Genomic DNA, 24,461 nt, shown 5'->3' on the forward strand with positions numbered 1-24,461 from the left:
AGATGATCGGTTCCGAAATTGCAAGCGACAATCTTAGAACACCCAACATTCTAAGATTGTCGTAAGGGGAAAATCAGGGCAAAAATTTGTGTAGTGTGAACTATTGCATCAGGTAGTCAGATGTGCCCATCTTCTCTATTTAAATCTAATGATTATTGAAGGGGGCTGCACAGTGGCGCAGTTGGTAGAGCTGTTGCCTTGCAGCAAGAAGGTCCTGGGTTTGACTCCCGGCCCGGGGTATTTCTGCATGGAGTTTGCATGTTCTCCCTGTGCATGCGTGGGTTCTTTCCGGGTTCTCTGGCTTCCTCCCACAGTCCAAAAACATGACTGTCAGGTTAAGTGGTTTCTCTGAATTCTGTGAGTGTGTGTGTGTGTGTGTGCGTGTGCGTGTGTGTGTGTGAATGGTTGTGTGTCCTGTATGTCTCTGTGTTGCCCTGCGACAGACTGGCGACCTATAGAATAGGAAGTATTAGAGGTTGAACGACTACATATTTTTTAACGTCGACTACATCATGATAATAGTCGAGTCGATGTCGACTAGTCGCGGTGACGTCATAGTGACGTAAGCGCAAAAACCCTTCACAACTACTTGGAGGCTTTATTAGCTATTTTCACGGCAAATATTGACCCCCCCCCCCCCTCCCACACACACACACATACACACACACACACACACACACTCCCCTTCTCCTGCTTTTACTAAGTCTATTATGGAGAATAAAAAGAGCAATAAACAGATCATTCTTCGTGAGCAGTGGGGAAAAGTTTGTTGCACAAAGTCAGGTCTGACTTTTTTTTTTCTAAACACCGGCTGATGCTGATGATCTCTGGATAGTTACTATAGGAGTCAAATTATCACACTGACTACATGGTGCTTTTGGAACAGCAAAATTTGTTATTGTGACAGGCCTACCTGTTAGTGTTGCAGATCTTCTATAAGTTTATTACAGAGAGTGTAATTTCTTCTGCCATCATCAATTGGCGTCGCAAATCTGAATATTTTTCTAGAAAAACCTTGTTGCTTTGAACGTTGAACTTAAGTTATGATACCTTCCATATATTATATCAATTATTTATAGCTATTGTAGGTTGTTGGCTTATAAACCAAACAAGATTTAAAAATAAAGCAATTAAGCAACTTAAAAAGTTAGAATTTAAATAACATACAACTTGTATTGAGAGCCACTACAATAAATCAATGTTCAGGGTTTTCCCCAGAAAACATGCTAAGCCCAGTGGTCAGGGCACCAAGGCTGCCTACCGGCGGTCCATCATGTTTTTGTATTAAAAGATGTTAAGTAGACAGAAAAAGTATTATTATTGCATGTTATGGGAAAACATTGCCAATGAGATACTATTTAAACCCACAACCAGTCTTAAAAACAACTAATCAAAAGATACAATTAAAATGAATACCAATAATTTGCACTTCTGATTAATCCAAATTAAGTCAGTAGCTCCATAAGGCCTACCAGGCCTGGGACCCATGAATGCTAATATTTTAATTCAGACCACAGATACATAAATGTAACATTTGTTTACTGGAATTATCAATGCTGCTGAATTAGATTAAATGGTTTCAGCATGCATAAATTAAAATATTTTAAATTGTTTAACATTTAAATGTAAGATTTTAAGGAGCTGGCAAGTTTACTTTGTAATAGTTCAAAGACTAATATTCATAGGTAGATTGTTTTGTTCATACTCAAAGAACAGAGTTCTTTGAGTATGAACTCTGTTTGTTCACAAATACAAATTAGTAAACTGCATTTTAACTGATTGTTTCTAGGTTGGCCAATTAAACTATTCCTTTCTCCCGGATTTCACTTAATCTAACACATAAGCTGTTAGAGGTGCTGATGGTTTTAGCAACAAAAGGAGCCCCTAAGTCAAATTCTGCTCCAGGCCTCATACAGCGCAGGACCGACCCTGCATGATGAGTTAAATCCACTGCACTGCGCACAGAGATGCGCAAGTACATCGGCACCGCACCTAGGTAACTTGGGAGTGAGAAAAAGTAGCAGCAGCGCAGGAGGCAACACGCCTAGGCACCAGCTGTGTTATTGGTCTGAGCTCTGCCGGCTTTAAATGCATAAAGTATAAACCTATAAATCATTTAGAAATAAGTGTGCACTGCAAGTGAAACTCCCAGACCAACAAAGATGCTTGCAATCCAGTTTTATTTTTTGGGGTTTTTTTTATTCAAATTTCTCTAAAATTAAAATCAAGCATCGCTTAGCGTGGCATGGGGCATAGGAAAGCATGGTGACTACCAGGCTTATAATACACTGGGGGAAAACCCTGATGTTTATGAAGAATTTTATGAAGTGGGTTTACTCATTAAACTTGTTTTTATTTAGAGCCCTAAATTTTTGTAAAAGTGTTGTAGCATGGATTAGATCTGTGAAACTGACCACAGGACTCTATGATTACAAACCAAAGTCATATCTAAACATAAACAATTTTAGTTTGATTTCTGTGGGTCTTAAAAGTTCATTTAATGTTGAAAACCACTCATTTGATGTACATTGCCACTTATTCCTGCTGCAGATTGAACACATTAAAAACCTTCCATAGAGATATGGGCTTAATAAAGGACATTATTGTAATGCTATTGCTATTAATGTGATTATTAAATACATTTTAGCAATGCAAACCACAATAATTACGAATTATTCAGTAAACTCTACACAGTGGTTCTATCTCCACACTTTATGATAAATTTTATTGTAAATTCCATGGAACTTCCTCCTTTGCATATAAACTACACAGTAATTATGCAAGTTGTAATTTTGAGGATTAATTTCATTGTTGAACAACTGCAGCACTCTGTCAATCCAAAATGTTAATAAGCTCTCAAACCTGAATATTTAACAAAATAAAGCCGAGATTTTGGCTTTCTTAGGTCTGCATGTCTGCATGAGCATGAATATTGGGCAACTATTAGTGTGCAGAATTATTATGCACACTAATTATTATGTACCTTTTACTCTTCATGTAAAAGTTACTATGTTAGGTAGAGTTTATATAAAAAGGCCATTCCTGTATTTAACTATGCTCTAACTGGATAACACTCACATTGTTTTATCTTTTTTGTTTGTCAATGATCAGTTCATATTAATTTAATTCCTGTAACCAGTGGCGCAAAAGGTGGCTATGCAGTGTATGCAACGCATCGGGGCGTTGCACTAGGGGGGACGCAGAAACGATGTGGGGAATTCTTTCCTAGTCAGCATTTTATGTACTTAACAACTGTTTGTGTATGAAATGATCAATAACAGAGAAACAGCACTGATTAGGCGCCCCTTCACTCCTGCCAGCTGCCCCTTCACTCCTGCCAGCCGCTCTCCCCTCTCATTCATGTAGCTTGGGCAGCGTCCCTTCCAGAACGCGCTCTTTTAAATTTATAGTAATGCCTCGACAACAGGGAGCTAAAGATGGGGCGCAGAAAAACTCCGGGGCACAAAACAGAAGAGGGGGAAGGATAAAGATGTTGGAGAGATGAAGAAGCTATTCAAAGTGGTTGAAAGAGAGTAAGTAATGTCAGTGTATCAACAGGAGAGTTGTAAATATTCAGGCTAACTTAAGCTAGCCTACAATGAAAGGTGGTTGTTGTTGTCTCCGCCCGTATTGAACCAATACCGCGATTTATTCCGTATTGTTATAAATGTCTGATAGACACACCTACAACACACAATCACACATCTCAACAATAAGTGTAATAATAATGACCAAAACAAAACACGGGAAATATTTGGGTCAGCTAAATTGTTGTTGCGGGACCTAAATGGGACCCCACGAACTGATGGTTGTCATGGTTACCTAGAGACGGACTATGCAGCCGCAGTGAGCTGCTATCAACCAGTGTCTTTTTAAAATGTCCACCCGATACTACACCGATCTTAAAGTAAAACCTCTGGCAAAAATATAGATGGTAGTGGGAAGACAACAATCACAGTGAAGTTTAATAGGGGCATTAAAATAAATGTGTCTGTGACATTCAGTGGCACCCAGTGGGTTTGATATCAGACAGAATGGATCAGGAGAGGAAACGCAGAACCTAAAGAACCAGACATCAGTCTCTTCATCCCTCAGTCATTTCCTGAGACCAAAAAATAATGATTTGTATGATTTAAAGAACAAATCATACAAACAGATTAATAGTAAATAAATAAATATTGTGAAGAGAACATTAAAAGCGTTTGTTAGGATTGTGTAAGAAAAATGTTGATATCTTTTATAAATAGTGTTTTGTGGTCAATATTATTTCACCATTTTATTAATGTGGGTTGCCAGTTTGGATAAGGCTTCCTATCAAGCTATAAGAATGATAGAAAACATGCTAACAAAAAGCCTCAGACCTGCAGCTCATAGGAGGTTCTAGACACAGGCTCTTTGGCTCACTTCTACAAGTTTATGTCCTAGGATTGGGGGGAGGGGGTGTGCCGGTGAGATGTTCGCATCCACCTCAAAAATATGGAATTGGTCCCCTGCCTGTAACCAAAGTATTTCTTACACGTTTGTGAAATTTTCTTTCTATGTTTACAGACGCGGGATCCTCACAAGCGAGGGCCAGAAGAATCAAAAGTAAGAAAAGTGAGAAGAAGGGAGTAGAGGGCAGAGCAATACATAAGCAACTAATCAGAAGGAATACTGTTGTTACTAAACATTTTTTGTGTCTTGACAAGTTTTTATTCTGACAGGTATTTTAGTAGTTTGTTTTCAAAATTTAAAAAGGCAATACTGTTCTGACTTGTCATTTTCTTACATTGCTGTGATAAGAGGAGAAATCTATAAATATGTCGCTGCACTTGACTGTATGGCTAGCTCGCTGTTACTGTCTCTTGCTCTGCAGTTGTGGAGTCACAATGTCTGGAGAGGGATTCCAGCATTAATTCTTTTTACATTTTTTAAAAATATAATTAAACTTTTTTTTTTTACCAATGTTAACATTTTACTCTTTTGGGTTATCATACTACATTAAGGTGCAGTTAATTCCTAATAACGGAGTTGCAGCACATGCAGGGACTTGCCTCATGAGCGCCCCCATGAGGCCAGTCCCTGTTCTCTGCCGTTCTCTGCCGTTTATGATAGCTCCTCAGCACACAAAACACCTTACACACACACAGTTGGTGACAAAAAATACTGTACTTTATATGCATAAGTTAGATTATGGAAAATCAGTTCATACATTAAATGTTTTTAGCCATTTTATAGGCAACGTAAAGACAGGAAGAACATGCTCCCATAGAATGGCAGTCAGCGCAGTTAGTGAGAGGTTGTGCAATCAAAGGTGAGGCTCAGCTCCCTGCTGCCTCACCAGCTGCGCTTCCGAGCATTTGAATGGGGAAAATGAAAATTAAGCAATTTTGAAGAAAAAATATTCAGAATCAGTTAAGCTGAATGAATAAAAAATAGAATTCAGCTTAACTGATTCTGAATATATATATATATATATATATATATATATATATATATATATATATATATATATATATATATATATATATATATATATATATATATATATATATATATATATATATGCAACAATCAGAACAGGGCCTCGCTAACAATTCCCTGCAACTGCATCTCCGACTATCTGACCAATTTATACTCTGCAGATCTTGAAAAGGACAGCAGAGCATACATTGAATGGGTGCGAGTGCTTTCTGGTTGTTCTGTATGTTTAATTAATTTTTTTTGCAAACTTGAATTACGAGTGCTTTTAACTTCTTTCTTCCACTCCCAACTTTTTCAGAGTTTAAGTAAAGTCCTACCAGTAATGTTACAAATGGAAAGTTGTAGTTTCTTTGAAATTACATCCTAGCTTTTTGTTTATTTTATATCTGTGTAGAACTTTTGTGCAAACATAAAATTGTGAGCAAAGAATAAATTCAGGTACAAGACATTTACTCAAAGATTTACATATTTAAGTCATATATTATCTGAACAGATAAATGAGGAGTGTCTCTCCAAGTCATACTTCACAGCCAAAATATTCAGTTATCTTTTCCTCTGGCAGGTGATGGTAATGCAGGAAGGGTCAACCTTTCTGTTCAGCCAGCACCTCAAGCTGCCAACACTTCCCAACAACTCACTGACGTCTTTGTCCTCCGATCCAAAGAGGAGCAAGAGCTTCCACACTTCAAAGGTGACTATTCCAGGTGCACTACATCACTGAATGGTTTTCTCTAGTGCCGTCTGCCCTGATTACACAGTGCTCATATCATTTCACCTTTATGTATTTTGGCAGTATTAAGTGTTTTCCAGGCACATTTTCTACTATAATATCTGTTGTTGTTATAAAAATGCTGTAGAAATCAAATATAAGTTAAAGAAACTTTTACTTTGAAATCGAATGCCTTGAAATTGGGCCTCTAATAAAATTGGGCCTTTAGGAAGTCATCACAACATCACTCCTCTATTAACACTTTAACAATGTTTTTACCAGTGGTGCACTAAAAAGTAGCTCAGCATATGTGCAGTTCCACCAGGTATTTGTCAATTGCTGCTGGCTAGTCTGAAGGAGCTGAGTGGGGTAGTCATGAGGGATGGTTGCTCTGTGAGGTGGAATCTCTGAGGCTTGGAAGCTGCAGCTTAGAGAAGGAGCTGGGCCTTTAAGGCGGCACTAGGTCTACCAAGGCGTTTTGCACAGCTGAATGGTTGCCATGGAGGTCAAAGGATTTCTCAAAAATGCATGAAAGAATCAAGGCATCACTCTAGGTATGTTTTTGATACATGATTAACTTTATAACATGATAGTTATGAAGTCAATTTTACATAATACTGCCCCTTTAAAGTACCAAAAACTAATTCAAAGACCTCATCTGTGTCTTATGCAAAGTGTCCTGTGGCTGCCCGTCATAAGAACTTCCTTCTTGAGTCAGACTTGTTGTGATCTAATAGCACATTGCTGCTGCGGTCTCACTGTTTCCCATCTTGTTTGCAGAGTTTTGAAAAGGCACGACGTCATACTCATGACAAATTTACATATTCAGGTACCAATAAATTTGTCACTTTATATCCATTATAAATATGCCATGAAAAAATTTTTTATTTCTTTTTTCTGGATGACGGTAGTATTTTCCTGTCATCCAGACAGACTCAAAACAACATATGGCAAAAGCGCATCTTTGATTGGCCAACCAGTAACGGGAGTGGCCTGCAAAATCAACAGCACTCCTTAGTCAGCAGCCTTTTTTGATCTCTTTGGTGTCCTGACGGGTTAAGAGGGTTCTCCTTGCCCAGTCTTCTCATCGAGAAACTTTTCATCCATTGTGTTGCGTTATCAGCTGACCAGATCCATGATTTGACTTGAGAGGCTCTAAAAGAATAGCCTGAATGAACACATGGGCATAAAGCAAGGCCAGATGAGGGAGAGCATGCAAGAAGGAAAAAGCATCTGCCTTCACAGAGAGCAGATTGACACTATTTTAGACATTTTTATTATTCAAATAGAAAATTCTCCGGTGGTCTTAGTTGGCCTCCTTTAAGCTTGGGTAGTAGTCTAGTATCTCAAGTTAAATACATCTGCAACTGGTTTTTAATAGCATATTCAAAAACTTTAGTGTGAATTTAATTTCTATGTCTCTCGGCTGGCTTGGGAACACCTTGGGATTCCCCTCAGAGGAGCTGGAACAAATTGCTGGGGAGAGGGAAGTCTGGGCCTGAAGCTGCCCTGCAACCCGACCCCGGATAAAGCGGAAGAAAATGGATGGATGGATAGTATAAATTTAAGGCTCAGGGGCAGTTTGTTTTTGCCAAATGAAATCATAATTTTGTACAACAGAGGGTTTGTGTGTATGTGAGTGATGACTGGGGCGTACCCTACATGTAAGCTAGCATTCAGTCACAAGGACACTGAAATAACAGAAATGATGATGCCCTGTGGAATTAACAATGAAAATGTCTTGGGATGTGTAGTAATAAAGATAATGGTGATAATTATACTGAATTAAAAAGTTACAAGGGTTACAATGGGAAATTATTCCAAGACATGGTAATATTAGCCTATAGAGTTGTATGCCTTATTTGTGCATGAAAAATTGCCTTTATAGTATTTGCTTTCAAATAATGCTGAGTAGACTTTGTGTCCTACTAATCTTTATTTTTAGTTTGCCATAAAGTTAATGGATGTATTATCATTGTAAGTAACCAAAGAAATAACACTTATCGCATTACTTGAGTGAGAAATTACAGATTTGTTTGTGCACCATGAAAATATAAGAATTTCTGATTCTGAATTTAAGCCAGATGTTTTAAAAATTTGGTAAGAAATTAAGGCGCTATGACACTTTTGTGACAATCCTGCTTCTGAACAGTATGGCTAAATCCACAGTGATTGCACCACACTGGCTGTAGCTTCTGTTAGGCAATGCCCAAAATATACATCAATGGAGAAATCTGATACCACTCCATTAATGTTTACATGTTGTGAAGAATGAAATTGTACTTGTTTTCTTCTGTAGTTCTTGGTGCAGCCCCACCACAGGCCAGGGTAGGTGACAAATTGTTTCGTTTTGACAGTGCAGTGTGAAAGTGAACTACACGAACTGAAAATGTAACAAATGCTGCAATTTTGGGCTCCAATTGAACTCAGTCTACCAGAGCACTAGGTGTGAAAATCCCCTTTGTCATGGGATTTGTATAGGGTCACTCCACTCATCTCTTAAATATTGATAGCCAAGAGAAGCTAAGTGCTGTTGCCAGAACTTATAGATGTCAGGCAGCCAAGGAGGGGAAGCAGGTTAACTGCAGTGCAGGAGTGCACTGAAGTTCTGAATGGGTTCTACTGAGGGCCCCTGGGGTCACCAGCCGAAACACAAAATGAAAGGTCTTAGTAGTGGTTGGCCAGGGCTGTAATACAACCCGTCGTCTAGACGACTTTAATGGGTTTACTGCGTTCGTGAAATATTGACAACAGGGCTGGAGGTTAGACCTGAGGACAAATGGCCCCTGTCATTGGAACCACTGCATTTCCTCCTTTCTCCTCATTGCCTCTTTCTTCACTTTTAAAGTCTAGCTGTTGAAAAGACTCCCTCTTCCCAATGAACAGCTCTGCTCAAAAGAAATTGTGAGTTTGCTCTCACTGATAACTACTGAGGAGACCCGTTTGATTCTCCCTCAAGAATGATGCTCTTTTCACAGATGGTAATGGCAAACGGCAGGGCAACATGTTTGTTTTCTCTTGTATGAAAGGCACAGGGTTAATCTTCTACTGACTTGGCCACCAAGTTTTTGCTAGCTTTGTTCTTCAGATAGATTCAAGTCCTTTTAGTTCAAAATAAGTCATCCAGACAGTTGTTCTTTGGCGGTGGGTTTTGCTAGACATCTACTTTAAATACTGAATGACAAAAAGTTTCTGCATTTTTTTTCTCAACATTCAGCTATATTTACAGCTCTTTTGTTGGAAACTCTTATGATCACAGTTGTGGAAGCTCGTCCAAATATCAGCCCCTCATTACGTTTCACTGACCTAAGCAGAGATTTCCTACTTTCTTGTGTCTGAATAATTTTGGGCTTTGGTTTTTTTTTTTGCGCTTTATTTTTGGGCTTTTTGTACTGAATTAGGGTTATTTTGTATTTTTTCTTAGAAAGTTTTCATGTCGTAAAGTACATGCTTTTTCCCCAAAGGCTCTTAATGCCAAAATAACATGACACCAATATACAGTTATGATCAAAACTGATGACAATTTAATGACAGACTTAGATTTAAAGTTCTTTTCTTTCAACCAAAAAGTTTAGCCCATTGTTTAAGGGCTCTCATTTAAAATAAAAAAGTTAGCTTACATTTACTATTGGAACATCATTCATACCCTTCTCAAAAATCAATGGAAAACCCTCAACTGGCATTAAAGCCGTTCAAATGCTTCTTATAATGCTTCTGTTGACAAGCTCTTTGCATGTCTCCCCTGGAATCTTTAACTATTCAGCCATTGTAATGCGCTTTAATCTTTGAGGTTAGATGGGCTCTTTGCCATCACTCCAATCTTTAGCTCCCACCAGCTTAAGATTGGTGGAAGCTAACGATAGCTTCCACCAATCTTTGGGTCACTGTTCAGACTGCTGGCCAACCACAGTCAGACCTTCAAAGCTTTAATAACATTAATCATATTCTGATTATGCTATTGCATGTCATGTATTATTGACATGCTATGCATGTCAATAATACATTTGACCAGTTTGATGGAGTCATCCCTGCCCTTAAGACCCAGGTATGATGTATATTTTTAGTGGCTTAAATGCTAAAGCTCATGGTTGAGACATTTATAATTGTAAAAAAGAAAGGTGTCAAGAAAATGTATGTAAATCAGAAGCAATATCATTCAAATTTTCAGCAAACATTTTTTCTGATAAAGTCCAAGGATTGTGTTAAGGATCATCCATATCAGGATGAGGATTTAACAGGAGCTTTTGAATATGCTTAAAGTGGAAGGGCCATCTCAGAAGATGCCCTGAAAATTAAAGATTCCACATATAAAAGTATGTATGATGAATTTTGGCCTTTCATCCACACAAGAACTCAGTTTAATATCACTAAAAATTAATAATTTATAAAACCAAAATGAAGATTTGGAAAAAAAAAAATTGTATTTGTGTTTTTTCGGTGTACATTGGAAAACAGATCTAGGGACCCACGCAAAACAGTCTGCAATATATAATGCATCAATATATCCACATACATAGTTTGATATAATTCCTAATCAACATAAGTTTAATATAAGTCTAATATTCTATTATTTAAAAGTAGTTCAGCTTCTGTAACTACCTCCGGGCTCCATGTTTATTTCGAAGCAGGAAATCATGATTGATTTGAAGCAATCTGATTGGCTGACATAGGTTTTAATATAAAACTAAAAACTATGCCCCCTATACGTTTGTCATGTATAAAACAGTGCTATTTGTGAGGATAAAAACCTTATGTGGATAAAAACGTTTCTGAAACTGACCTTGTATTATTCTTGTACACAATATAACGGAGATAACTGATTTTTATGAAGATCCAACTACATTTATACAAGGTCTAAAGACGATTTAAGATTTGATTGAGCTGCATAAATACGTCTGAACAAAAAATAAGAAGCAAGCCCAGAAATTTTTATTTTTGGTGCAGTACTGAATAATCCAAAGTGTCAGAGGTCAGAGATAATTTAAATCTGGTTCGCCTAAAAGTGCAGATTCTTTTGAGTAAGTCATTTAGGACTCTTACTCAACAAAAAACAGATTAAAATTTGTCCAAGATGGTTGTCATCTGAGCTATAGTGTGTCACAACCCTTTGGAAAACTTTAGCAATAACAGGAAGTTCAGAGATGAGTAGTCTTGCTAAGAACTGATTAGTTTAAAATGTTTGCTTTTTTAGATGAAAGCAAGTGGTAAACGTTTCAGTAATGTGATCCAAATACAGTGAACAGTTACTGAGAAGAAAAAATTAGGAGATTCCCAGAACCCCAATTTGCAACAAGAAGCAGCTTAGTTTCTTAATTTTCCTTCATGTTTATTGAAGATGATTTCTTTTGTTTTTTTCTGTAGGATTGCTTCAAAGGAGGTAAAACTGACCTCCTCACAACAGCCACAACCACTGGCACTAACAGCAGCAACTTTTCCAAACTCCACAAACCCTCCAAGGACCACAAAGACAAGCCTTTAAAAAACTTGAAAGAGCCCAAAAGTGCCTTTAGAGACTCTGGCTGGGAATCCTCAAAAGTCCCCAAAGAATCTTCAAGGAAACCCAAAGAGAATCAGCCACTGAGAGATAGCAAACCTAAGATGGGTTTTAAGGAACCCAAGTCTTTGTCCAAGGAGCATCGAAGTGAGGGACTGACCCATAGATCAGGCTTAAACAAGCGCCTCTCTGTGTTGGACAGTGATGATCTTATGACCAAAAAATGTAGAAAGGGGTATCTGGAATCATTGATAAAGCAGACATCAGGTTCAGATTCTCATTATTCCGACAAGAAAAAATCGCAGATGGCAACAACTAAACTACGCCCAGAACTGGATGAAGCAGAGCGCAAGAAAGTGTCCAGGCTTCCACCGTTCCAGGAGTTGGTGGACCCCAATGACTCTGATATGGAAGATCAGTCCAAGTCAGATGTAAGTCCAAGTCAGACATTACCTCTCCATTCTTTGGTGTAAGAGTTTTAAGAAGCAAATGTGTTAACAGGTAAGTGTTGCTGGTGTGTCTTGTGAGAAACACCATCCATTTCCAGTGAAACTTCAGAAGTGGGAAATGTTGGTGGCCAGTCCTTCCTTGGTGTGAAGTACCATAAAATCAAAGAACCAGCAGGAAGAGAGTCTTTAATGGTGGTCTGGCAAGCTGTTGGGGGCTGGGTGAAGGGGTGGACATCTAATAAACTGAGGTAGGCGTTCAGCTGTATGTGTGGCCAACAGGAAATGATCAAAGCTGTGAAGAATAGTTAGAAGATGCATTTTGCAGTTGCCTTTATGACCAAAACAGCATCATTTCACCCCACCAATGCTTAAAACGTAAGAACACTGCTTATTTTTGTACCATTCCTCTGCACTTACAGGGGGAAAAAAAACTTCCTGTAAGGGCCACTGCAGGGAAAAACCTCCCTGCAGTGGCTCTTTTCATTAGAAGAGACATTTGACTGGGTTGCTTGGTCCACACACATTTGGTGGAGAACCACCCCATAAAGAAAGGCGGTAATAAAGCCAAATAGAAGACAAGAAAAATTTATGGTTTTACTACACCTGAGGAGAAAAAAAGAGATGCTGCCATGAATGGCAAAGAGTTTGACTTTAATCTTTGTGAGGGAGGGAAAAGAGTGAGTATGTGTGGTGAAAGTCTGAATCCCACTGTTTTGAATAGTTTTCTTTGACACATTGCTGTTTTTATTTCTATTTTTAAAAGTTTGTGTAAAAGAGGGAGAGGGGTGTCTTTTGTGCATGCTTCCGTGGAGAAGGAGCTTACTCTGGCAGGGGTGTTATTAAAAATTATGATCCGAACCAGTGTTTCTTTGTCTGTGGCGTATGGACAAACCCTTTCAACGTTTATCATACAGGGAATGGAGATGGTAAGAGTTGTAAACAGGGATATAAGGTGACAAATGCCAGGTGTTTGATGCTCCCCAAGCTACCAACCCCGGGCCAACAGACCGCTGCTCTCATTTATTTGTGTGACCTCTGCGTTTTCCTCTGAAGAGTGTGCCTGAAAAATCATAGGAGAGGAAATGTGGAGTTGGTGATGATGACAAGAGAAAATTTTATGCAAGATTCAGAGGTCTTGCATAAAAATCATGTTTAGAGCACCCTGCATGTGGGAGTGGACCGGGTGACATTGCCTACAGTTTGCATAAAGCAGAGTGGTTAAAGCAAGTCAAATCTCTTTGACTTGGAGAGATTTGCAATAAATTATTTATTCACATTTATTCACATCCTGTGTGAATTGGGGTTAGATGCCTTTTGTAGACTTCATATTCCACACAGTTTTGATCTGGTCACATTTAATTTTTAGATGGTTATCAACCTGCAGATTAATTTGGTGGAATTCTATTTTTTCACAGATGGTTTTGGAAGTAACATGATAAATATGTTAAAGTAGAAATACACAAAATGAAAACATTTCATCTTTTTTATTTACATTTTTAAAGTCTTTAATGTCATATATTGAGTTCCAGTCTGAAATTCAAGCTGTACTGAAGTCAGTAAAACAAACACATCAGACCTGACTTAGTTTTACACTGTGCTAGTACATGCCTTGAGGTCTGGGACTCATGTCTCATAATCAGTCTTTATTTCAAGTACTTATACCTGAAGGTAAGTTGTTATCAGACTTTTGCACAATTTCTGAGAAATGTATCAAAAAACCTTTGTTTGCAATAAGCCATTCATGTTCTCTGTGTTTGTAATATATTTGATGGAACTTGTTGTTTAATGCAGCATAAAATGCTTTATAATCTTGAGATGAAAAATAATGAGTCTCTGGTGACCTCAGCACCAGAGATTGGTGCTGAGGTCACCAGACCAGCCCAGCCCAGACCAGTACCCTACCACCACCTTGCTGGTGTCTGACTGGAAGTAGAGCTCTGTACCTGTTACTGATGCACCCACTGGACCATCTATCTGGTCTGTCAAGAGTCATTCTTGTTTCATCCATAAAACCTTTGAAAAATCTGTCTTCAGATATTTCTCTGCCCAGCCTTGAGCTGAAATCTGATTCAGAGGTGGTTGAGTCTCAGCCTTCCTGACCTTGGCCATGTCTCTGAGCTCTGAATATCTGGTACTACAGGGAGGTAGTTGTTATGGAATATGACAAAACTGGAAGGTACAGACTTCCTGATGGCTTTACTCCTGGTTTTTCTCAAATCCTTGGCAGTTAATGTGCATCTTTTTTTCTCAACATGTTTCTTGAACCCTGTTGACTATTTGCTTGGAAATATTAGTTTTGTGATCACACCCCAATATCTTTGCAGTTTCATTATTTCTGCATCCCTTTGAGAGCCTTTTGGTCATATTTGATGTTTCAGAATCATTTAAGTCTCTTTTTGACATACCTGTCAAGTCTCCCTTTTTGGCTGTTAAACCACCGTATTTTACCTCTGTAAATTGGCCATTTTTTACTGTAAATTTCCGTATTATAGTAATTATGTTGCCAGCCCCCTCACCTCCTCCGACACTGATGGTAGCAGTAAACTGCTACAAATTTCCCCTTCTCTCCAATCCAAAGCCCAGAAAAGAATCTGCCTAATAATTATGTACACCTTGATTTAAGGTGGTGACATCCATAGGCCACACCAACCTCATTAAATAGATACACATCACTTGCTGTGATTAAATCCATTAAGCAATCAAGTTTAACCACCTTGAAACGAGAAAATATGCCTAAAAATGATAAACTGGTCAATATACTTCCTTGCCTAATAAGTGTGCACACTGTGTAAATTACATAGATACAGAGTGTGAAATATTTCAAGCCTTTTTTTCTTGTCACTTTGATTAAGGCATACAGATGATAAAAACACAAACTTCTGTGTTTCAGAAAATTTTTATATTGTAAAAAAAATTCAAGTACATGAAAAGCTGAGTGGAAGGAAAAAGCAGCCCACTCCTTGTGACACTTCCTTTATTCCTCAAGAGAATTTCTCAATCTCTGTTGCTAGTGTACCTTTTCTTACCACACATTCCTTCCACACGACTTTCTGTTCATTTGCTTTTTTGTTTACAATATTTAAATTTTCTGAGACACTGAAATTTGGTATTTCAGTCTCTGTATCTGGTAATCATCAAAATTATAAGCAATGAAGGCTTGAAATATTTCACTCTGTTAAAAAAATATATGATGAATTTTTGTGTTCTGAGGTGAATGACAAAATATATTGACCTTTTTCCCTATTTTTTTGTATACGCATATGATACAATTGCATTTATTTTTAAATATCCAACTTGTTGCCGTCACTGTGGGAAGAGGCCTGATTCATCTGAGCAGACTGATATTCAACTTTTTATAGTCCATATAGAGAGCCCCTTTAATGGGCTGGAGTGGAGCAGGACAAAAGCCCTAAAAAGGAGTGGTACTAAGATTTATGGCACATTGAAGAAGCTATCCCATAAACCAACAGACCAGCTGTGAGTCGTTTGTTGTCAGGAGGTAATGACCACTGAAGCTTTTTATCCTCACTGTGCTCTTTTTCTCTCATGTTTCTGCTGGAGATGACTGTTCGCTTTGTGTTCTTTTTTTTCCCTTTTTTTAAAAAAAACATTTTTATTAGTTTTGTGTTTTCACAAACAGAAAAAATAAAAAATTGTACACTGCAGCAAGTCACCTTACATGAGTATGGGACACGAAACAAAAACAGAAGAAAACAAACAAACATAAAGAGCAAATAAAAAATAAAATAAAAGGAAGCCGCCATACAACGTCACATTCCAGTTAAATCATGTCTTCATGATGTCTTCATGATTTAACAGACATATTTAAAGCCTGATATCAACACAATCATAACTGGCCGGGTGATCGAAGAAAGATGCATAGTAATACCAAAGGAGGATGTTCATTAGTTAAGACCTGGTGAGACCTTCCCGCTTTGTATTCTTGGACAGCTGTGGTTTACAGTGACACTCCCACATGAATTAGAGTTTGCATACTTGGATCCAAATCGATTTGAAAAATTGGAGGCTTGAGTATGGTTCAGTATGGTTGACTTTTAAAAAATAAGTATATAGTTTTTATAGTATTATGTACTTCAATCCAGATTTGATATCTGTACTAGTGCTGTATAAGCTTTGTCCTCCTCTTGTTGTTATTGTTCCTTTTTTCTTCTTTGTATGAATAATCAAAATACTTAATAAACATAGTATTTAAAAATAAGTATAACAAATGGCATGGTATTTGCACAAAAAGTTTTAACAAAGATATATAACACGATCTAATTGCCTCAATTTAATTCAATAGAAATAGAATGTTCCTGATTTGTCCTGAGAAAAAAAATGGCCACGATAGTTCAAGTGTTTGTGTTTTTAAGGTGGAAGAATTTATCTATTTATGCACATGTTCTACTCTGGCTATTAAATGTTAAAACAACCTGCTGTTGTTTAGCACCAAGGGACTCTTTCTCTGCCATCTTATTAAAATGATGTAGGATTGATATGATATATATATATATATTTTTTAAATCAGAAAACATAACTTTAAAATGCTTTGAACGGTTGTCAACCCAAGCTTAGTGTGTTGTGATGTTATTCTGTCAAACACAAAGAGGAGAGACAATATAGAGACAGAAGCAACATGGGACTGTTGCTATTGGAGGATAAATAGCAACTGCGTAATTAGTGTGTTTAATATTAGTATAGACCAGTTCTAAAGGAAGATGTTCCATCTCGTATAAAATCAAGTTAACTTGATGGAGAAGGGTTGTTTCTCACTCCTTCATATAATGGAAGACCTATGAGTCAGAAAGGCAATGAGTATTACGTAAAATAGACTTTTTTAGTGCTGTATCATGTTATAATGTTCTACCCTCATCAAAATCAGATCACAAGTTTTGCTTTGATTCTTTCATGCATGTTTGAGAAATCCTCTAATTTCCTGTGACAACCATTTTGGAGTGCTGAAACACTTGTTCTCCAAAGCGCGCCCTTTTCCAAAAATCTCCAGCCGAGCTTCCACCTCACAGAGCACTTTTTCCCAACTCAGTTCCTCTAGACTAGCCGCAGAAACAATAAGAAATCACCAGGTGGAACTGTGCATCTTCTGAGCTCATCAGACAAACTACTATTGAGTCCAATACTTCTAAGAAGAGTTTTAAACGACGTAATTCAGAAACGTTGTGATGACATCCTGAAGGTGAAGTGTGGGGAAAAGGTAGGAGCTTCTTAAAGAGACAGATGCCAATTTCAAGGCATCAGACATAGCCATGAAGACAAGAAAATGTCTTTCAAGTTGTTGATATATACAGCATTTTCATAACAACTGAGGGTAACACTTACTTGTTTGTGATATAAAATGGAAAATACAGAATACTACTATTGAGGAAACAAAGCCTAGGGACTTTGGACCAACCTCTCCAACCTCTGGTGCTGATATTGCTGAGGTAGTTAAAAAGCTACTCGGTGGCAAGGCTTCTGGGATTGGCCCGGAGTTTCTTAAGGCTCTAAATAGTGAAGTCATTGCTCTCATCAGGGGATTCCCCCCAGGCTTTAAAAACAGAAGTTATCAAACCACTCATTTAAAAAAAAAAAACAATCTAGACCAGTGTTTCCCAATTCCAGTCCTCGGGGGACCCCTGCTCTGCATGTTTTAGATGTGCCTCTATACCAGAACAGCTGATTCAAATAATTGCATGACATCTTCTGCAGCCACCAAGTACTGCAGGAGCCTGTTAATCACCCAAAGGTTCAATACAGGTGTGTGGCAGAAGGGAAACACCTAAAACATGCAGGCAGGGGGGCCCCAAGGACTGGAATTGGAAAACACTGATCTAGACAAATCACTCCTGCAAAATTACTGGCCAGTCTCCAACATTCCATTCATCAGCAAAAAATTTTAAAATGCAGTGTTTTAACAGTAAAATGGCTTCCCTACAATAACCAACCGCATTGATATCCTGCAGTCTGGTTTCTGTGCTCACCACAATACTGTGACTGACCTCGTCAAAGTGTTTAAGGACATTCATATAAACATAGACTGTGGCAGAACCACAGTGCTGGTTCTGTTGGACCTCAGTGCAGCATTTAACAATGTTCACCATGACATATTATTGAAAGGACTAAAGAGTTGGGTTGGATGCTCAGGTCCAGTACTCAACTGGTTCGAATCTTGCATAAGGAACAGAGATTTCTTTATTTCAATAGGAAACTTCTCATTGAAATGCACAGAAGTCACATGTGGGATACCCCAAGGTTCAATCCTAGGAGCCCTCCTATTGCTCCCATTAGCTCAGGCTATAATAGGAGCTAAGATTAGCTACCTTAACTATGCAGATGACGCACATCTCTACATTATGATGTCACCACTCGGCTCCAAACCCATCCAATCACTGAACAGATGCTAAGATTAATATCTGGATGTGCCCAAACTTTCTCCAGCTAAACAGAAACAAAACTGAGGTTATTATTTTTGGACCTAAAGACCTACAGTCAATGCACAGCTTCAGTTACTACAGTTGACAACTAGTATTCTGACCTGAAATCTGGGTGTAGTAGTAAATTGTGACCTGAACCTTCAGAGTCTCATAAAGACAGTTATGAAGTCAGCCTTATATTACCTGAAGAATATTTCCAGGATTAGAGGACTAATGTCACAGCAACAGTGTGTTTTCAGGCCTGACTAAAAAAATCAAACCTCCAGCTGCTGCTGATCCAGAACATTGTTGGAAAATGTTATTCATTCATCACTGCAGGTTGTACAAAAACCTTCCAGATTTCTGACATACAATATCACCAACAGTTGTCACTCTTCTCCTTATTCAGGCTATAGTAAATCATAGTTCTTAGTTATGGGGTTCTGAATAGTCACCAGCATAGATCTCAGAACTTGAAATCAAGTCTGATTTGGAGATGTTGAACATCTGTTACACTGTACTGTTGTTGTGGATGACGTGTTTTCAGTGATGCATCGAAAAGCAGGACTGTTGTTTTCCATATGGCTATCATAATTTAGTGTCTCAAAAGTGGTCTTTTTATTGTTTGAAGTTAACCAGTCGAAATCTCCCAATGTCAGAGTTGCAACTAGAGTCAACAGATGTGTTGGTGGGTGGTGGTAACAGTTTTCTGAACAAACCCTGTGTATTTTCTCTAAGTGGTTTCTTTGTGTTCATTTTCTCAGTCTGAACAGCCCAGTCCAGCTAGTTCCAGCTCCAGTTCAGGCTTTGCTCCCTCACACCACAAACGTCAAGGTAGTACACCTGAATTACTCCCCTCTTGCTGCTGTTTACAGCAGTATACACACAAACAAAATCTGCAGTTCAGTCCATTTTATTTACAAGGTGCCAGTTCACAAGAGAACATCAGACAGGAAACAACTGAGAGTGGTGGCCTGACATCGCTTTGATCTACAGAAAACCAAGGAATGCATTGGTGGGGAAAAAAAGAGATCCAGATTTTCCAAGAATAAAATGTTAATTAACAGAAAATTTGATCAAATCGATGTACCACCCAGCCCTAGAGCAGAACAAGCCCTTTCTAATCAGGACAGACAGAGGGTAGTTTCCAGAAAATGGCCAGTTTCAATAGGAACCAGCACCAACATCCTACTTTTATTACTGCATTTCATTTCTCTCTTTCAATGATTTCATAAGTGAAAAGTTGTTGTGTGTGTTATTGTATTTGACATGCAGTGCTTGGGCCGCTGCAGTCAGTGGTGCAAGATCTGCAGTCAGATGACAACGATGACGATTCAGACGAACTTGAAGATCACGACATGGACTCTGATGCAGAACAACAACCACAAACATGTCTCACACACCACCAACACAGGTTAGTGACCAGTATGCAGAGCAGAGTATAATCAGGTCTGGCAAAATTATAATGGAAAAAAATAAAAGTTTTTTTAAAAATGCAATATGATACATTGCATGAGAATACAATACAATAAATTTGAAACAGCCAAAGTCTTTTTCATCTACCTAAACTGGTGCATATCTTCCCACAGCAGCTACCCACTTTATTCATAATTTGGAGTTATTTGCCTACAAGGCAAACAAACGAGAAAAACTCTGAAAAGCTCTGATGAGTCTCCTCCACTTCTAACAGCAAGGTGTGTTTTCCAGGTGCAGAGTTGGTATAGAGTCTGCACGTGTTCCTGTGGCTGCTCCTGATTAAACTCATAATCATGTTCTTCTGTACTGAGCAGCTCTCTGATAGCAAACAGCATGTTCGTGGTCCACAGCTAAACGATAATGTTGTTTGGAGTTTTGAGAGGCAATCACAAGTCGGTCAACTACTGCGGTCAGCTGTCAATCCAATCACTTTGGTGCAGTACTCAGCTCGGTGCAGCTGGTACTGCTGCTGAAGTAGGTACAAAAATCTGAGTACAGCCAGACAGAGCTGTGCCAGATCTGCTAATGGAAAAAGTATCTGGTCAGGGCAGACCTAGACCAAACCGGTTAGAAGCACTCTAGATGCTTTTCATCTTCAGCCGTAAGATGAAAAGCGTCTTACGTATGCTCACGCAGCTCAATTCCATTTTTTCCCTGAAATCCAATACTTTATACTACTGAATGGTGAAAAAGATTAATTGCATAAAAATTTTTTAACATGTTAAAATTTATGTAATTAATGAATCAAAATTAATGTGTTAAAGTCCAGGCCCTAATATAAATGTTTTTTTCTTTGTTATGAGGACACAACTAAGCCTGAGGTCTTTGTTGTCCTCAGGGTTAGTTTAAGTGATGGCAATGAGACTGATGGCTCCTCTCCCTCACACCCCACCTGCAAAGATGCCCCAGCTTTGATAAAGAGCACCAATAACCAGGTAGAATATTAAAGCACTCTACAGATATGTATTCCATAAACTACCTGACGTGAGAACCAAGCAATCAATTGTATGCTGTTGTAAACAGTGTGACTCTGTTCTTTTCCAGATTCTAGAGGTGAGAAGCCCCATCAGACAGAGCAAGCAAGACAAGAATGAAAACTTAGACTGTGACAAGGTAAACCCACTGGGTCAACATTCAAATGAAGAGTACTGTATACACAGATGGCAAGCAACTGCAATTCAATGTTGAATTATGGTCAAAAAGGTAGATTTTTGACTGAGGTTGACGATTGACGGTGGATCAACCATCAAAAATCATCAAATTTTAGCCAAGTAACCAATGTTGAAAAGATGTACAGTACTGACCAAACGTTTGGACACACCTTCTAACTGAATTCAATTAGAAGGTGTGTCTGTACTGTAATTGAATCAATGTTGTTTTGTGGTTGAAATCTGATGATTGAAATGCCAAAGTCTGATCAACTCCAAACATTGATTTGACATTGATACCAGTCAATGTCGAATCAATGTTTGTCACACCACTTCTACTTTTTAAGTATTTTTCTAAGTTTGTGCATACACATTTTTGGAAATATGGTAATGTAAGATAATTGTAAACGGCATTGTCTGCCAAAAAATAGTGTGGAATACCAGTGAAGAAACTTTTAATAGTTATGATGTAGACTTATACCAAAAAAGGTACATGAATCAATATTGGTTTCTTAACTTTGATACAATATAAAATCAACACAAATTTGAATGTAGATCCACATTTACATGATGGTTGAATCAACATTGACATAGTCTCAGCTATGGTTGAAACCGTAACGTTGATTCAACTTATAAATCACAGAATACTTTAAATATTGTTTCAACGTCAGGCTTCAATGTTGATTCAATGTTTCTGCCTTTTGTCGTTTCAATGTTGATTCACTCATGTTTTTCTATCTGGGAAGTTACTGTTACTGTAAAGAGTGCTGTAAGAGTGCACACAAAAGCAACTTCTCAAAAATGACCCTTTTATCCTTTGTTTTGGGATTTCTTTGCCTTGGTCTGTAACCTGATAGCAAGGAAGCTAACTGCATGTGGCTGTGTTTCCCAGGCTTACCTGGATGAGTTGGTAGAGCTGCACAAAAGACTGATGACACTAAGAGAAGGCCATATACTCCAGCAGGTGAGCTTTATTTGTCAATACACCATTTTGGCTCAAACACTGATGCGCGATAAACTCTTCTACATCCTGGGTTCCAAAACTGTTGACCAGAGCAGTTATACCAGAGATAAAACAGCCCCTCACAGTAAAATAAAGGAGTTTACTTTGATCAACTGAAGTCAGAAAGTGAAACTGATATTTTTCAGATATGTATTTCTGCATGTTTATGATTCTGACTTAATCTAAAGAAATCCCCAAGTTCAGTTAATCAGAACATAACATTATTACTCCTGAGTGAAGGACTTAATGAACATTCTGGATAAGTTGTCTGCACTCAATCATGAATTAATATATCAATGTGGCATAGCATGGAACTCAGCTTTTTTCTGCCTTTACCTGTGAATATGTTCTGCTACTCCAGAGTACAGTGACTTTCTGCTGATTGTGTCAGTTATAGCATAAGATTTTTTCTGAGTGCAGCTCACGTACAAGATATCAGGACCACAGCCAATCAGAGTTTTCACTGTCTCCAATTGATTTCAAGAACAGTATGGGCCCAGCGTCTCACTTGTTCAAACATAGGAAAACTGTCAGTCTCTGAGACTCTTTCTCTCCTTCTTGTAAAAGAAGTAAACATTTATGCTGCTGTCTCCATTCAGAAAGCTGTTGAAGTTTCAGCATTGGTAAAAATACTCTGCTGTGTCTTGTGGTTTCCAGATCGTAAACCTGATTGAGGAGACGGGGCATTTCCACATCACAAATACTACTTTTGACTTTGACCTTTGCTCCCTGGACAGAAGTACAGTTCGGAAGCTGCAGAGTTACCTGGAGACCTCAGGATTGTCCTGAGGCTCTGAGCAGCTGGGCTGCAGACTCTGTTTCTGCTTTGACTTTTCCTGAATAAAATTAAGGTTGGTTGTTGCACTGCATTCAGCCTACTGGAGCACTGAGTCCAGCAATTCGTCTTACAGGTGGAAAGCAACAGGAGGTGCTGTGGGGGCAGAGCCTGTCCAACAGGAGATCACCTGGAAGGCCTTGTAGCTTCAGCTGATAGCGGAGTGGTGGCTGGTTGTTCTTAACGAATGTGCATAATGATACATGTATGATTCTTGATTTGTTCTTCATGGTGACAAACACATGATCAGCATTGCCTTACAACATGATGTCTTATTTATTGAATTTATTTTGGAGGTGTGTGCGTGTGTGTGTTGTATGCGGGGGTGTGCGTGTGTGTGTGTATAAAACTGTTCTGGCAGAATCAGTGGAAGCACTTCACAAAGAGCAGATCTTCCAACCTGTGAGATTTGATCATCAGTCTGAATTAAACAGCTGATCTTTAACTGGAGATTTAAAACAGCCCTGATCCACTGGGCATAGAATTCAAAATAAAAAAAATTAAAAAAATTGCAAATATGTTTTCACACCATTATGATTTGGAGCTCCAGATGGATGGAGATTATGTCTGTTCTCCATTGTTTTCCTGAAATGTTACCATATAAAGAACAGAAAGCCTCTAAATCACAGAAATGCTCAAAATCATTGGCCCAGAATTGGTTTTGGATTTATTAAAGGTTCCCACAAAGAGAAAGAAAATTTTTTTTTTTTTGTAATTATGCATTGTAGCAATAAAGCTTATTCTATTGGAAAACCTGTGTACTCCCTTACAATGGTCCCACGTTTGTAGAGAAAATACATGTTATGTAAGTAAGGATTTGCAGAGTTGACTTTGCAAATCCTTACTGCAAATGCCAAGCAGCTTTAGGTAATGGCAGCGTGACACTGCGGTGTGTGGGGGGGGGGGGGTAGACAAGGCTCGTCATCATTGGCTCACAATGCAGATATATAAAAGATGTGCCAGCTGTAGGATATTGGTTGAGCTGATTTTAGAAGTTTTTCATGGATATAACCCACAAATGTTCCTTACAAATGAGGCACAAATTAAAGTTTTTTCATAACTGTCTGAAATTTATTGCCAAGAAATGATGTTACATTAATACGACAAAGAAATAAAAGATTAACCATATATGTATTTTTCATTTTAAGTGTAGTAATAATCTGTTGCAGCAAATCCTGCCCTTCTGGAATGTCCAGATATGCAATTGTGTCTGTTTAGGTTGCTGTAATAATTTTTCTCATAGGATGTTTGTCTGCCATCTCAGGAAGAGAGCTCCCAGAGAAACAGGAACTCACTTTCTGCTGTCAAACACGAGGACAGAAGCTCTTGATTGCTGCATTTCAGTTGAAATGTCTTTTTTCCCAGAAGAGGAGTGTGGCAAAAGAGTACTGGTGGTCAGGAACTGTTATGGAAGTGGGAAAACGTACAGCTTAATTTATTTTGGCTGAATTGGCAAATCAAAGTTTATCATTAA

At 38.3% G+C, this 24,461-nt stretch overlaps 1 protein-coding gene across 7 annotated transcripts in view; it reads left to right on the forward strand.

The window, feature by feature from the left end:
- The window catches only part of mllt3 (MLLT3 super elongation complex subunit), a 66,249-nt gene extending 42,509 nt beyond the window's left edge, over positions 1-23,740 (forward strand). For 2 of the 7 annotated variants that reach the window (XM_044097800.1, XM_044097805.1), the window contains exons 5-13: positions 4,549-4,596; positions 6,026-6,154; positions 11,534-12,097; positions 19,290-19,359; positions 19,801-19,939; positions 20,840-20,936; positions 21,046-21,114; positions 22,042-22,113; positions 22,810-23,740. In XM_044097800.1, coding sequence (XP_043953735.1) covers positions 4,549-4,596; positions 6,026-6,154; positions 11,534-12,097; positions 19,290-19,359; positions 19,801-19,939; positions 20,840-20,936; positions 21,046-21,114; positions 22,042-22,113; positions 22,810-22,941 — 1,320 coding nt within the window. In that variant the 3' untranslated portion in view covers positions 22,942-23,740. The remainder of the gene's footprint in view (positions 1-4,548; positions 4,597-6,025; positions 6,155-11,533; positions 12,098-19,289; positions 19,360-19,800; positions 19,940-20,839; positions 20,937-21,045; positions 21,115-22,041; positions 22,114-22,809) is intronic. The other 5 variants (XR_006368794.1, XM_044097802.1, XM_044097801.1 and 2 more) reach the window with 5 other exon arrangements.
- The last annotated feature ends 721 nt before the right edge of the window (positions 23,741-24,461 follow it).

The sequence above is a fragment of the Gambusia affinis genome, linkage group LG18 (genome assembly GCF_019740435.1).
Source record: "Gambusia affinis linkage group LG18, SWU_Gaff_1.0, whole genome shotgun sequence".
NCBI classification, from domain to species: Eukaryota; Metazoa; Chordata; class Actinopteri; order Cyprinodontiformes; family Poeciliidae; genus Gambusia; species Gambusia affinis.